The sequence below is a fragment of the Dreissena polymorpha genome, chromosome 6, assembly GCF_020536995.1.
Source record: "Dreissena polymorpha isolate Duluth1 chromosome 6, UMN_Dpol_1.0, whole genome shotgun sequence".
NCBI lineage: Eukaryota > Metazoa > Mollusca > Bivalvia > Myida > Dreissenidae > Dreissena > Dreissena polymorpha.
The window spans coordinates 7628557-7643034 of NC_068360.1; the positions used below are offsets into that span (position 1 = coordinate 7628557).

The following is a 14478-nucleotide window of genomic DNA, read 5'->3' on the forward strand; positions in this document are numbered from 1 at the left end:
TAGAATGTATGAACGTGTTAGAATTAATAGACAGAAATACTAGTTAAAAAATTTAAAAATGGAAAGGTATGCAGACATTATTTGTATAGCCATTATTAATGCATAATAAGTTGAAGAAATGCAAATATAAGCGTTATTGCTAGTTTTCTTTTCAGTGACTGGAATAAGTATATGCACTTAGTAATGGTTAACCAGCTAACCAAAGAAAAAAACAAAAACAAATTCAATTACTCATCTTGTGCATATAGGTACAAAAAGATACTTGTGCAAGTTCCATTTGTGGGAATTACGTTTAAAAAAATAAAATAAAGTAATTTACACAAAGCAGTAGCATACTTTTATTATGTAGATTACGGCCCGTAACACATTGTACAAATGGTCCAAAATATCACAAGAGAAAATAAAATTTGCCGGAATACAAAAAATGCAACATAGAAAATTAAATAACCTTAGCAGTTTAGAATGTAATAAAAGATCATTTTAACAAATACATCTAAACTAATTTTGAACACATGTACGCAACTGCACATAAGTTTACGATAACTGTATTTTTGGTTTATTGTCATCATTTTTTCTAATTTACGAGAGCTTTGCTACATTGGGACGTCGTCCACGGCCGAAGCCTTCCGACGTTTGACGGAAAATGCCGAAGAAGTTCAATTCGCCTCGGGTTCCTCCGCATCCTCTCCTTCGTCCACCTCGCCCTCCTCCTCGGCGGTGGCGTCCTGGTACTGCTGATACTCGGACACCAAGTCGTTCATGTTCGACTCGGCTTCAGTAAACTCCATCTCGTCCATGCCCTCGCCGGTGTACCAATGGAGGAAAGCTTTTCGTCTGAACATAGCTGTGAACTGCTCGGAGATGCGCTTAAACAGTTCCTGAATGGCGGTGCTGTTACCAATGAAGGTGGCGGACATCTTGAGACCACGTGGCGGGATGTCGCAGACAGCGGTCTTCAAGTTGTTGGGGATCCATTCGACGAAGTAGCTGCTGTTCTTGTTCTGGACGTTCAACATCTGTTCGTCGACTTCCTTCATAGACATTCTGCCACGGAACATGGCCGCAACGGTGAGGTTCCTGCCGTGACGTGGATCGCAGGCAGCCATCATGTTCTTGGAGTCGAACATCTGCTGTGTGAGCTCAGGGACCGTGAGAGCCCGGTACTGCTGGCTATCACGGGATGTAAGAGGAGCGAAACCAGGCATGAAGAAATGCAGACGGGGGAATGGAACCATGTTGACGGCAAGTTTACGAAGATCGGCGTTCAGCTGACCGGGGAATCGCAGCGAGGTGGTGATACCGGGCATGGTGGCAGAGACAAGATGGTTCAAGTCCCCGTATGTGGTCAGTTTAAGGGTCCGGAAGCAGATATCGTACAGAGCCTCGTTGCAGTAGGTCTCATCCGTGTTCTCAACGAGCTGGTGAACTGAGAGGGTGGCATTATATGGCTCCACAACGGTGTCCGATACCTGCACGAAAAAGAATTCAATTTAATTAACCAATTTATGCCTATTGGACTCTCCCATCTTCTAAATTGGATCAATTTATTTCCAAAATTAGGGATGTCTTGTATATTTATTTCTATATTTAGAATATTTGCTACAAAATCCCTTCAAGCAAACAGCGAAGACCCTAATGAGACGCCGCATCATGCGGCGTCTCATCTGGGTCTACGCTGTTTGCAAAGGCCTTTTTTTCTAGACGCTAGGCATAAATGGGTTAAGTTGGTATTTATGTGTGTGCATTTTGGTTGTAAACAGTTATCCAGACATAGGAGGGGACCAGTTAATCTGCTAAAACATTTCACCGATAAGCGTAGCTAGTCGATATAATCGGCAAACATCGCTAATTTCAACTAATGCTGTCAGTAATAAACAACTGCAGTAGGGGTAGAAGAGATGTTCTAAGAACTTAAAGATATTTTAATTTCCAGTTCCTACAAAAGTGGTGTGACCGGACTGGCTAATTGCGCACAAACAGAGCACATAGCGCGGCATAAAACTGTGCTAGCCAGCCCGGCCTAACAATTTTATCGATTGACATCATGTATTATTTATAGTATTTAAAATCTGAGATTAAATAATAAAGGTTTAATAAAATTTTATAATACATTAACCTGTATTTTTAATCTAAGAAATGTTATAGCGCACGAGTGCCAATAGTCGAAGTAAAATGGCGGTATACGACAAATGAATTGTTTAATGAAAAACAGTCAACGCATAAAAGTCACAATATTTTGCTAAATATTCTAAAACAGATAAGCTCGAGATATGGCCAAATATATAACTATATGTAATATAATACTTTGCGTATATTAAAACATATATGCGCGCAGTTACATATGCTGATAATTTCCTTTGGAGACGGCACAACAGAGAATGTGTTCATGATGCGGTCGGGTTACTCCTCGCGGATCTTGCTAATAAGCAGCGTCCCCATACCACTTCCGGTACCGCCTCCCAGGGAATGCGTCATCTAGAATCCCTGGAGGCAGTCACAGTTTTCAGACTCTTTGCGGACGACGTCGAGTACAGAGTCGAACAGCTCAGCGCCCTCTGTGTAGTGACCCTTGGCCCAGTTGTTGCCGGCGCCGCTCTGCCCAAACACGAAGTTGTCAGGCCGGAAGAGCTGCCCGAATGGTCCCGAGCGCACATAATCCATGGTTCCAGGCTCAAGATCCAGCAGGATTACCCTGGGTACATACTTGCCACCTAGACACGAGCAGAGGCGTTCTATGGTAGTTTTTAGTGGTACACTAAGGGAAAGATAACTTATTTATATAGTTTATATTGATGCTAAATTTGATTAGTAATATCTGAAACATTTAAGAATATTCTAAAACCTCGGTTAAAAATTCACTGATTAATCTCAAAACGTACTTAATATTTTGATAGAAACATTCACTGATTAATCTCAAAACGTAGTTGATATTTTGATAGAAACATTCACTGATTAATCTCAAAACGTAGTTAATATTTTGATAGAGACATTCACTGATTAATCTCAAAACGTAGTTAATATTTTGACAGAAACAAACACAGTACACATTTTGTTGTTTTAACATCCTCTTTTTTATGACATAGCTGTTCGCAAAACTGAGCGGAAATTTATTATATATACACGTGTTATGTGTTAACGTTTATGTAATTATTCCAGAAATGGGTTTCACTCGCTTACTATGTATTACCTTATGCTCTGATTTTTATATCGGGATAATTTATATCATCATGCACAGCATTTACATGAGCTTATAAAAATTCTGCTCTTTATTATGGTAAATGTACATATTCATAAGAAGATAAACACATGTCCACGACTGCCAAAAAAGATGTCCTAGCCAAACTTAAATAGACAACAGAAGAAACATATAACACACATAGACTCAATATGTTTGCAAGAAAGCAAACTTTTGTTCTAGATCGACAACACTTATTCCAGGGCGTCAATCAACGCAATTGCTATGTAGGTAGTAAATTACCAACCGAAATGATAACAAGTGCGCGCGAGCATGCGGGCACGTTACCTTACACCACGTTTTATTTTACTTTTTATTCTCTTAAGCTCGAGGTCGGTATCACCATGGTATCAGTCTGTTGGCTTGATGCCATGCTTGTCCGAGAAAACCTTCCAGAATAAACAGAAAATCCACAACAACCGAAAGAAGAAAAATGGCGCCAAATATACTAACCGGAAGCTTCGTTAAAATAGACGTTGATCCGTTCTAATTGCAGATCCGAGTCACCGTGGTAACTTCCGGTGGGATCGACTCCGTGTTCGTCGGAAATAACTTCCCAAAACTGGAAATAAAAGGAAGTGGCAGAGTAAAAACAGCAGTCTTGACATTAAGCTTGTAACTGTCCAGTGGTGCCTTGACCTAAAGTGAGTAACTATTTAATGTTTAAAACTCTTTGCATCGTATAATCACGTCGGGACTACTTTCCGGCTTGTGACGTCAAATCATGAGTTTGGGTTTCACTGATGTTTTTAAAATTAAATAATGTATATAAAATACAGCACTATTTTTATAGCAAACGCAGTAACAGATTTAGCATGTCAATCACGCGCAAAACACTATTGAAATGAATACGGTTTACCTTTTAATGCAAAAAACTCGCATCAAGAAAACCTCTTCCTATTAACTATTTCCCCATTAAGGGATTGGTCCATTATCTTACCGACCCTATTCATAAACAACGTATACATTTATAATATATAATTAAAATATTTATTTGTATTTGGTCGAACCAAGGGCTATTGAGAAAACAACGTGAACCCAATAAATAGCAAACAATATACTGATCCAAACATCGGCATGATTGTGAGTAATACAATCTACATACGTGGCATTAAATTTCCACCACTAAAGTGTCAATCAATACATATTCCGCGTTTTAGTATATGAAACTAGATACACTGAATCAAGCTTATATATGAGTGTAACATTTGGGTGACACAGAATCTTGTATAAAAATCAATACCATTCCGATGCATGTCATTTGTATTTCGTATTTAATTCACAATTGTTTCACCTTTTTCACATTAATTTTATGAACATCGAAAGTTCAAGAACGTCTACAATAATGAAAATGTGAGTTATGTCGCAAACTGATGCTTAAAGAGACACCATCGAGTGCGTTTCCAGGGCACAACCAGTACTTGGTGTCTATGGTACAACCAGTACTTTGTGTCTATGGTACAACCAGTGTTTGATGTCGATGGTTAGTGTGTATGGTACAACCAGTTCATGGTGTCGATGGTACAACCAGTACTAAATGTCTATAGTACAACCAGTACTTGGTGTTTATGGAACAACCAGAACGAACTTGGTGTCAATGGAACAACAAGTACTTAATATCTAAGGTACAAACAGTGCTTTGTGGCTATGGTACAACAGTTACTTTGTGTTCATGGTACAACCAGTACTTGGTGTCTATGGTACAACCAGTACTTGGTGTCTATGGTACAACCAGTACTTGCTGTCTTTGGTACAACCAGTGCTTGGTGTCGATGGTACAACCAGTACTTTGTGTATATGGATATAACCAGTACTTGGTGTCTATTATACAACCAGTGCTTGGCGTCTATGGTACAACCAGTACTTGGTATCTTGAGAAAGATCACAGAACCGCAGAAAATCTCAAGACTCCGAAAACATTGTTTGTATTTAATGACATCTATGAAATATATGCGCAATCTATTTCGATTTTTTCTCATATTTATCATTTAATTAACATGTTTTTTTCTGTCGTAAATAAGCTTCCCCACTACACATCGTCGCCTATTTGGTTATGCGTAAAACGACCGTAAACGTAACAATCGCTCGTTAAGCGAAGTTTCATATTCACGGAAGATGTTCATATTTGACCACCGGACACGTGGAATATAACCAACGGCTCAATTGGTAGACGTCTCTTCTTTTGTACAGGTATCACACAATGTTCACGTTTATGTTAACATTCGCGTGTCCATAGAATACCGGGTTCAGTGTAGTATTTCACGTGCATGCGAGCATAAACGTAAATTTGTATGTACCCGGAAAAAAATCCATGTCCACGTAACGGATACGTGGAATATGGTCAACACACTCTTTGGTTAGCGATTGCTGTCACGCTAGCGCAGAGGTTGCTACACTCGCTTCTCAACACGAGTTCAAGTCTCTTTATTAGCAGCATGTGGATTCGGTAAGTGGTCACTATACCAGACAGGTGGGGTTTCCTCCGGGTTGTCCGCCCACCCCCCCCCCGCACCCATATTACAAGACCACACCAAAATTGAAATATCAGTACCAATAAAATAGCTGGAATTGCAGCTATAATTCTAAATCTGCCCCAGCTTTCAAGGGTCTAGCAAGCTAATTAGGTAGGAGTGATGGGGACACTCCGGGTCCACACATGATGTACCCTCTGGCGCGGAAAGGACGTAATAAATTTCGCAATACACACACTTGGTTGGAAATATTTTCACGTGCAAGCGCAACTCCACAATCAGGTTTACGTTCACATGCACCAGGAATACCAACTATAACTTTGCTTTTCAAAACCGAGTAACATTCATTAGAAAAAGCTGTTCCTAATGTCAAGTCATAAAAGTGATGTCACGAACAAACATGTGCAACAATATTTCGGACATGCTACACGCAGCTCATGAAATATTCAACAAAATCAATATAACACGGGTTCTAATGAAGCCGGTAACGAATCCTCCCGAAGGCACACCGGAAATGGTCGCACGTGGTCGCGGATGCGTTGCGTCCGCATACTTTGCCGATATATGGAATACGATCTGAGATCTCCCGATCGATGTCTGGAGAATATTGGCATATTTCTGATGCAGTTCCATGTATATATATTAGTCGAAGGGAGTAGGAGTATGGATCGTATATGGGGAAAGTATATGGATCAGCAGACGATTTTTTTCCATAAATTCTTACGGAGGAGTCCGGACAAAGCCGATGTATAACGCTTTTTAAATGTTCTATAACGTATCAGGCCATAGTTACACCGTACAAATCAAAGCAGTTATGCGTTCAGTTAAAAAGAAATTCAAAGAGTGCAGGTGCAAATGCTTTGCATATCTCGTGGTTCAACTGTTATCAAAAAATACTTAAATTAATTCCCATGCAAATGTTTTAATGAGATCATGACATAACCATATTGACGGTGTATGTATTAACAAACTGCAAATTACGTATTCGTGGAATGAAAAACCCGTTCTGGTGTTATACAAATTTGTAAAATGACTTAATTGTAAACGATTAATTAAGCGCATTGAATCGGAATGATGTTGTGGGTCTTTTATAAGAATAAACGATTCTTGTTAATGGTTATTACCGGTTTGTATGACTAACCGTATTTGTCTGGGACAATACAGTTAGCCAATTAATCGATTACAAATTATCCTCTGTTGCACAATCGAATCTTTTCTCGCAAGACATGACGTCATTGTTCACTGGCACAGTAATATGGATCTCAGATCATTCTATACATAGATGATGACCTCACTACGTTATCGTCAGTAAGACTGGTGTGTACACAATGGATCTCAGATTATTCAATAAAAATCAGAATTCCATGAGCATTGCTTTCTTTAGAAATTGAAATGTACTGATTATCATATATTCAGAAAAAAGTCCATAGAGCTTGAAACGTAAAAAATAGTATGTTCATAGATCATCGTATCGATTCATTTGCTACAGTAATGTAAGTTTCCTCTCACCGTAATGCCTTTGAAATACGATGGTATGATCCAATTCTTTCAAATGACTGAACAGATGGTAGAATTTCAACGAACAGCACAATGCGCACCTGTCTTCGAGAAGCGCAGCAGATGTTAAGACTCAATAACTGCTTTTGTATCTAATGACCTCTATAAAATATACTCTGTACAATCTACGTAAGAGAGCGAACGTAAGCGTGGACACAAATGTCTGCAAGATCCAGACACTTATATATGGGCCGTGCTCTGTTAAAAGGGGGTTTAATGCATGTGCATAAAGCCGCTTTTATATTTTTCGTTTACAGAAATTCTCTTCTTAGCAAAAATCAAGTTTAAGCGGAAAGTGTCGTCCCTGATTAGCCTGTGCGGACTGCACAGTCTAATCTGGGACGACACTTTACGGACATTCATTAAACCCCCTTTGCACAGAGCGTGGCTAATATATATGCTTATCTTGGTCATGGGACAACATCCAATCAATAAAATGATTGCGTCTGCATACAATCATGAAACTGTAATTCGATGCGAATGACTTAGTACGAACAAGTTATTGAGAGTTGGAATCACATGTTCTTCTAAAATGTAACAGTTTTAAAGCGCATGTCTCACTAATTGCACGACGCCCCTTGCAGCCCGTGTAGTGATGAGTCTTGGCGAATAATCATGATATTGTGTAGGTCATATTTGAGTCAGTAATTGCTTTCAACACGATTTGGAAATGCAATTAATTACAACAAACCTTTCCCTCGGTATTTTTGGGTTAACTTTGAAGTTAGACACGCCTAGCGGGCCTTCGAACAAATCTCTGTATACTGTTGATTGTTGTTTTTCCAATGATAATGTTACCAGCATGTACTTCATGCTACATTATTTACACGCACACTGCTTATAAACACATGTACACAAGAATTGAACAGATAGGTAACTGCACGTCTGTATTGAATAGCGAAAGATTGTGTTCTTTTAAAAACATTTTCGCCGTAAATTAATGCTAACTAAATGACTAGTTTATTAATTTATTTCATCCCCATGTATGCCCTTCGGGTCATTTTTATTCAAAGCGCGTCATTAATTTATAAAACTGACGATTTCAAAGAACTTTCATCACATTTTACATTTATACAAAAGAGCAATTATTTTAGAAGCGAAACTCCATGCATTAAAAGGATTAATGTACATTGCAAGTACCGAGCGGAGGGTTTTGACTTGTTTTTTCTGTAAGACACTTAATTGTCGGCTTTCGAGTTTACACTTCCTTGAAAAGGGGAAATATTTATTTTTATTTTGCTTTCGATGATGTCATTAAACAGGAACCTATCAGGAGCCTTTTAATGTTAATATCTCGAAAATAAACACTCGATTATTATATGTAATTTATGAAGGAAATACATACTTTTGCGCATGTCTGGAATAAAAAGCAGTGCACAATATGTACGGTAGTAGTTATAGTAAACGTCGAACAAAATTAATAATACCACTGCGTAGCAGACGTTAATTAAACACTTGCAGCAGCCGACAAAAGACAAATTAGTTCCAAACGGAACATAACCGCGCATGAGTCAGTGCATTGTAACCATGGTAACAGAAGAGAGCGGTAGTCAGACTATTGAATTTTCCATTGAAATGTTGGCCTGATGAATAATGGTTAGTTGTTTATTGAGAACATTCTCTGGAACTCAAATGAAATATTCAAGATATACGTTGATTAAAATGGTATTCGTATGAATAGCCCATTTTTTTAAAAGTAATAAATTATTAAGTGTTTAACACACATAATATGCAATTAGACTTACGTTTAAAGTACATGTATTTTATAGTAAAGCAATTGATCACTGATTTCAATGATATAATATATAAACATATAAATATAATACACATACAAAAATAAAAAGATTCAATATCTGCTGTTGAATATTTTATTTTGAAATAAAGGTATCCATCGAATACATGCACCTTCTATATCAGCTTGCCTATGAATCATGCAAATGATACATACATAAAATAACGTTCAATTATTACTCCATCACCGATGTTAAGGCGAGGCTGCAGTATACAATTTTATGTGTGTACACATATTTACATAGCTAGTATACCGCACGACATTTGACCGTAAAAATATTCCAGACATTTACACCATCAAACGTTGAGACTATTAACTTGATGATAACAACAACTGATAATACTTGCTCGGCTCAATGACAATTGAAGTCATAATAAACCAAACGCAAAAAAAATGGTTTACCTTGGCCCCAATTTGGTTTCCACACTGTCCAGCCTGGACATGTACAATTTCTCTCATATTGTCAGTTTATTTTATTTGTTTATTAAAACACTATTTTCTTTCTTCGCTGTCGGGCGCTCTTTCCGACGAACACAAAGTTACTGAGGCGATGAATCAGCAGTCTTCGCAGACGATAAAATGAAACCATCGTCTGCACAGGCGCACGCGCTCGATTTCCGTGGTGATGTCATGTGGCTCGACTGCGCATGCGTGAATATTTAGGCGCGAAATTTGAATGTGTTAACGGTTTATGTTATGGACATTGCATTTCATTGAGGCTAGAAGGCCGATAGGAGATTTTGAGTATTGCTTCATTTCGTTGAGTTAAATTAGACCTTGTAGTATAATAAAAAATAACGTGTGAATAAAAAATCGATCGTTCGAGTGATTGTGCTGATAGTTATTGCAAACTAATACACACTTCATATATATGATCATCTAGTTCAAATGTGTGTAGTCCCTGCGCCCGTCCGATCTTGTATGTACTGTTATTTTACGATTCATCGGTGCCACATATGATCACAATGCGGAAGCGGTTTGTCGGGCGCAATACTCCAACCTCCGCGCAGAGATTTATTTTTACTTTTTTTTATTCAGGTAATTTTTTATTATAAACCTAATCGTGTACGCTTTTTTTCCGAAATATAAAAGGAAATGATACTTCTTTTCATAACACGATAATAAAACATAAACAAGATGTATTTGTAAAACACTATGTCCCCATATATTTGACTTTTGACCTTGAAGGATGACCTTCACCTTTCACCACTCAAAATGTGCAGCTCCATGAGATACACATGCATACCAAATATCAAGCTGCTATCTATAATATTGCAAAAATGTACATTAAATGAGCGATTTTTACCAATATATTTGAAGGATGACCTTGACCTTTCACCACTCAAAATGTGCAGCTTCATGAGATACACATGCATGCCTTATATGAAGTTGCTATCTTCAATTTTGCAAAAGTTATGACAAATGTTACAGTTAGCGCAAACAAACAAACAAACCAAAAGACAGGACAAAAACAATATGTCCACCACTATAGTGGTGGGGGACATAATAAAACTGATCTACAAAATCTGGTAGGATTTTCTTGTGATTGCAGATATTGTATGTGAGAGCATGAAAAACAACTGTGCGTGGAGATTGGCAACACCCGTGCCTCTACCTCAATGGCAATCTATTGTTGCATCCAGAAGGATTCCGATCCGAGACCACTTGTGTTAACATCGAACGCTCTACCACGAAGGCCTTAATATCGTGTTTAAGAACCCCTATCTTGTTTTTATTTTGCCGAATTTTTACAGATATATGCACCCATTAAAGACTTTTATGCCCCCCTTCGAAGAAGAGGGGGTATATTGTTTTGCACATGTCGGTCGGTCCGTCCGTCCACCGAATGGTTTCCGGATGATAACTCAAGAACGCTTACGCCTAGGATCATGAAACTTCATAGGTACATTGAGCATGACTCGCAGATGACCCATATTGATTTTCAGGTCACTTGGTCAAGGTGACTCGAACCAGTAAAATGGTTTCCGGATGATAACTCAAGAACGCTTACGCCTAGGATCATGAAACTTCATAGGTACATTGATCATGGCTTGCAGATGACCCCTATTGATTTTCAGGTCACTATGTAAAAGTTCAAGGTCACGGTGACTCGACACAAAAAAATGGTTTCCGGATGATAACTCAAGAACGCTTACGCCTAGGACCTTGAAACTGCATAGGTACATTGGTCATGACTTGCAGATGACCCCTATTGATTTTCAGGTCACTAGGTCAAAGGTCAAGGTCACAGTGACTCGAAACAGTAAAATGGTTTCCGGATGATAACTCAAGAATGCTAACGCCTAGGATGTCAAAGGTCAAGGTCACAGTGACCCAAAACAGTTAAACGGTTTCCTGATGTTAACTCAAGAATAATTAGGCTTAGGATCATGAAACTTCACAGGTTCATTGATCATGACTGGCAGATGACCCCTATTGATCTTCAGGTCACTAGGTCAAAGGCCAAGGTCACGGTGACAAAAAACGTATTCACACAATGGCTGCCACTACAACTGACAGCCCATATGGGGGGGGCATGTATGTTTTACAAACAGCCCTTGTTTAATATGGTTTCATCAATTTGAATTGCATGTTATTCATTAAAAATTTATCATTGATTCAAGAAAATTATATAATTATATGACTTGTAAACACATTTTCTGATCATTGAATATGATCGGTTTACTCGGACCCAGAAATTCACGAATACATTAAATTGTTACAAAGTGCAATTAATAGTGTGTGTTTTTTTAAATAAAATTATAGCAAACCTAAGATAAAGCAAATATGCTAGAATTAATTAGTTATTATCGATTTGCTAATTTATTTAAAACAAACGACCACAACTACAACCAACGGCTTTATATAGCATCTTTAACATTAGAACGATACAAGGCTTGTAAGCCTATTTACAGACAGAGGTGATCGACATGCTTAGGGAATTCTAGTTCTAGTCGACTTTTGTTGATAATAAAATAATTTGTAGATGATCTAGGCTAAGCAAAATCAAGCATTATTTTGAATGAACGCAAAATTGCTTTCATGGCATTAAAACACATATGCATAGCAATGTAAATGAAGTTATAGTTATTATTTTCCAAAATTAACATACATTTAGAAATATTCAACGCGACTAACTAACGTACACACCGGTTACGTTGCATGAAATGCAAATTAAAATAGAATTACATAAACAGTATATTTTAATATTTTCAAATTTACACTAAAAAATTCTTGAAGTTCAGTATAAAGACACATTTTACTTTATAACAAATGCAAAATGTATAGGTAGTTCGAAATCGTTCGAAATTCTTCGACGATTAAACCTTATAACAACACTATTCGATTTTCTTTAAACATGATAGCATTCCGAGTTGATTTAACAACACCAATACACGTAATTATACTTAATAATCGTGTAGAATGCCTGATCACATGGATAATATTTACATCTTACTAGTCATCTAACTCATTGCCGTTGAGATCTTATACAACTGAATTTTCCCGGCGCCTTTAGCGCTGTTGGACACCACCAGTCTGGTGCCATCCTTAGACATACATATGCTGTACGGGAACTTCATAGAGCCAAACGTTGATGATGTTTTGATCTCCTTGGTCAGTGTGATGGTATTGTCTGTACTCACGGACAGGAGACATACTACTTTATCACCACCACCCGTTACACACAGTGTATCATGAGACACACATACTACTTTATAACCACCACCCGTTACACACAGTGTATCATGAGACACACATACTACTTTATAACACGTTACACACAGTGAATCATGAGACACACATACTACTTTATAACACGTTACACACAGTGTATCATGAGACACACATACTACTTTATAACACGTTACACACAGTGTATCATGAGACACACATACTACTTTATAACACGTTACACACAGTGAATCATGAGACACACATACTACTTTATAACGCGTTACACACAGTGCTTCATGAGACACACATACTACTGTACAACGTGTTACACACAGTGTATCATGAGACACATACTATGCTACATGGGTTATTGTTAATACTAAATATGTGTGTAAAATGATCGCACGGTCAACATCTCATTAGTCATCTAACTCATTGCCGGTGATATCTTATACAAGTGAAGTTTCTTGACGCCTTCAGCGCAGTTGGACACCGCCAGCCTGGTGCTATCCTTAGACACACATATGATGTACGGAAACTTCATATCCAATGGGTATGTACCGAGTATTGTACCGTGGATGGTCAGGTGCACGATGGAGTGCTTATCCTTACTGCACACCAGCACTGTGTCACCTGGCCCTGGACAGGCACCACGAGGTTCCTGTATGTTCTCATTAGTGACTGCTCTAGATGTGCCATTCACGGTGTCGTACATGAACACTGTGTGAGCGAGTTGGTCAGTCAGTACTAACGTGTTCTTAGACTGGACATACGTGCACGCACTCTCATCTCCTTGGTACGTCTTCTTTGGAAACGTCAGGATGTGATCAAAGTCTGTCTCAACCCCGTCCACTGATATCATTCTAACAGGACGGGGATCATAGTGCGTACTCACGACCATGTGAGATGGAGACATGCAGCATATAGAGATGAACAGTGATGTTGTATTGATCTTCCTGGTCAGTGTGATGGTATTGTCTGTACTCACAGACAGGAGACATACTGTTTTATAACCACCACCACCCGTTACACACAGTGTATCATGAGATACACATACTACGCTTTGTGGGATACTCTTGAACTTGTACGGGGTTCCAAGTCTCTGTAGTCGCTCATTCAGTATGATACATTTCATGTTAAAGTTATCCACGGCTACCAGTCTCCCGTCCGGCAGGAAGTCCAGTCCACTGAGGAAAGGCTTCTCCTTATCATCACCAGTCTTGGGTAGATCCACGGACACGAGCAGCTTCAGGGTGACTGGCTTTGATTGGGATGATAAGCTGATGGGACTGGTATCCACTGAAATAATAATAAAAAACAATAAATAAAGATATTAACTAGTAATAATATTATTATCATCAATATTAATTTGCATTATTGTTATATAATTACACATTGTTGTATTAAAATGAGTCCAGTTAGCTTGTTCACATATCGTTGTATTTGTAAAGTGCCATGAAAAAACTTAACAAATAAAGCTCTTATACATGTATGTATATGATCTTACATAATTATCATGTCAAGATAAACTTCTTTCGTTTGAGATACGTTTTATATACTATTTTGGAGGAAATTCTGTTGCACTGGGCTAATCAGGGATAAGCATATAAGTGGGTATTTTTAATGCTCTTTTTTGAATATACCGAATCAATCGATGGAGAGAGGTAAACAGACATGATAAATTCGTCTATGGTTCTTTTATTAATATACTAAAACGGCACTTTGCATGCTAGAATATAATACATTCT

General features: G+C 38.1%; 2 protein-coding genes and 1 pseudogene across 4 annotated transcripts in view; all 3 read right to left on the reverse strand.

Annotated features, from left to right (window-relative positions):
* The window catches only part of LOC127833274 (mitochondrial fission 1 protein-like), a 75739-nt gene that overhangs the window by 35483 nt on the left and 25778 nt on the right, over positions 1-14478 (reverse strand). The gene's annotated exons all lie outside the window — the stretch shown is intronic.
* Positions 1-14478, reverse strand: part of LOC127833273 (uncharacterized) — a 37284-nt gene that overhangs the window by 20354 nt on the left and 2452 nt on the right. Inside the window, exon 2 of the mRNA XM_052358437.1 lies at positions 13388-14029. Coding sequence (XP_052214397.1) covers positions 13388-14029 — 642 coding nt within the window. The remainder of the gene's footprint in view (positions 1-13387; positions 14030-14478) is intronic.
* LOC127833276 (tubulin beta chain-like) lies at positions 530-9666 on the reverse strand (annotated as a pseudogene).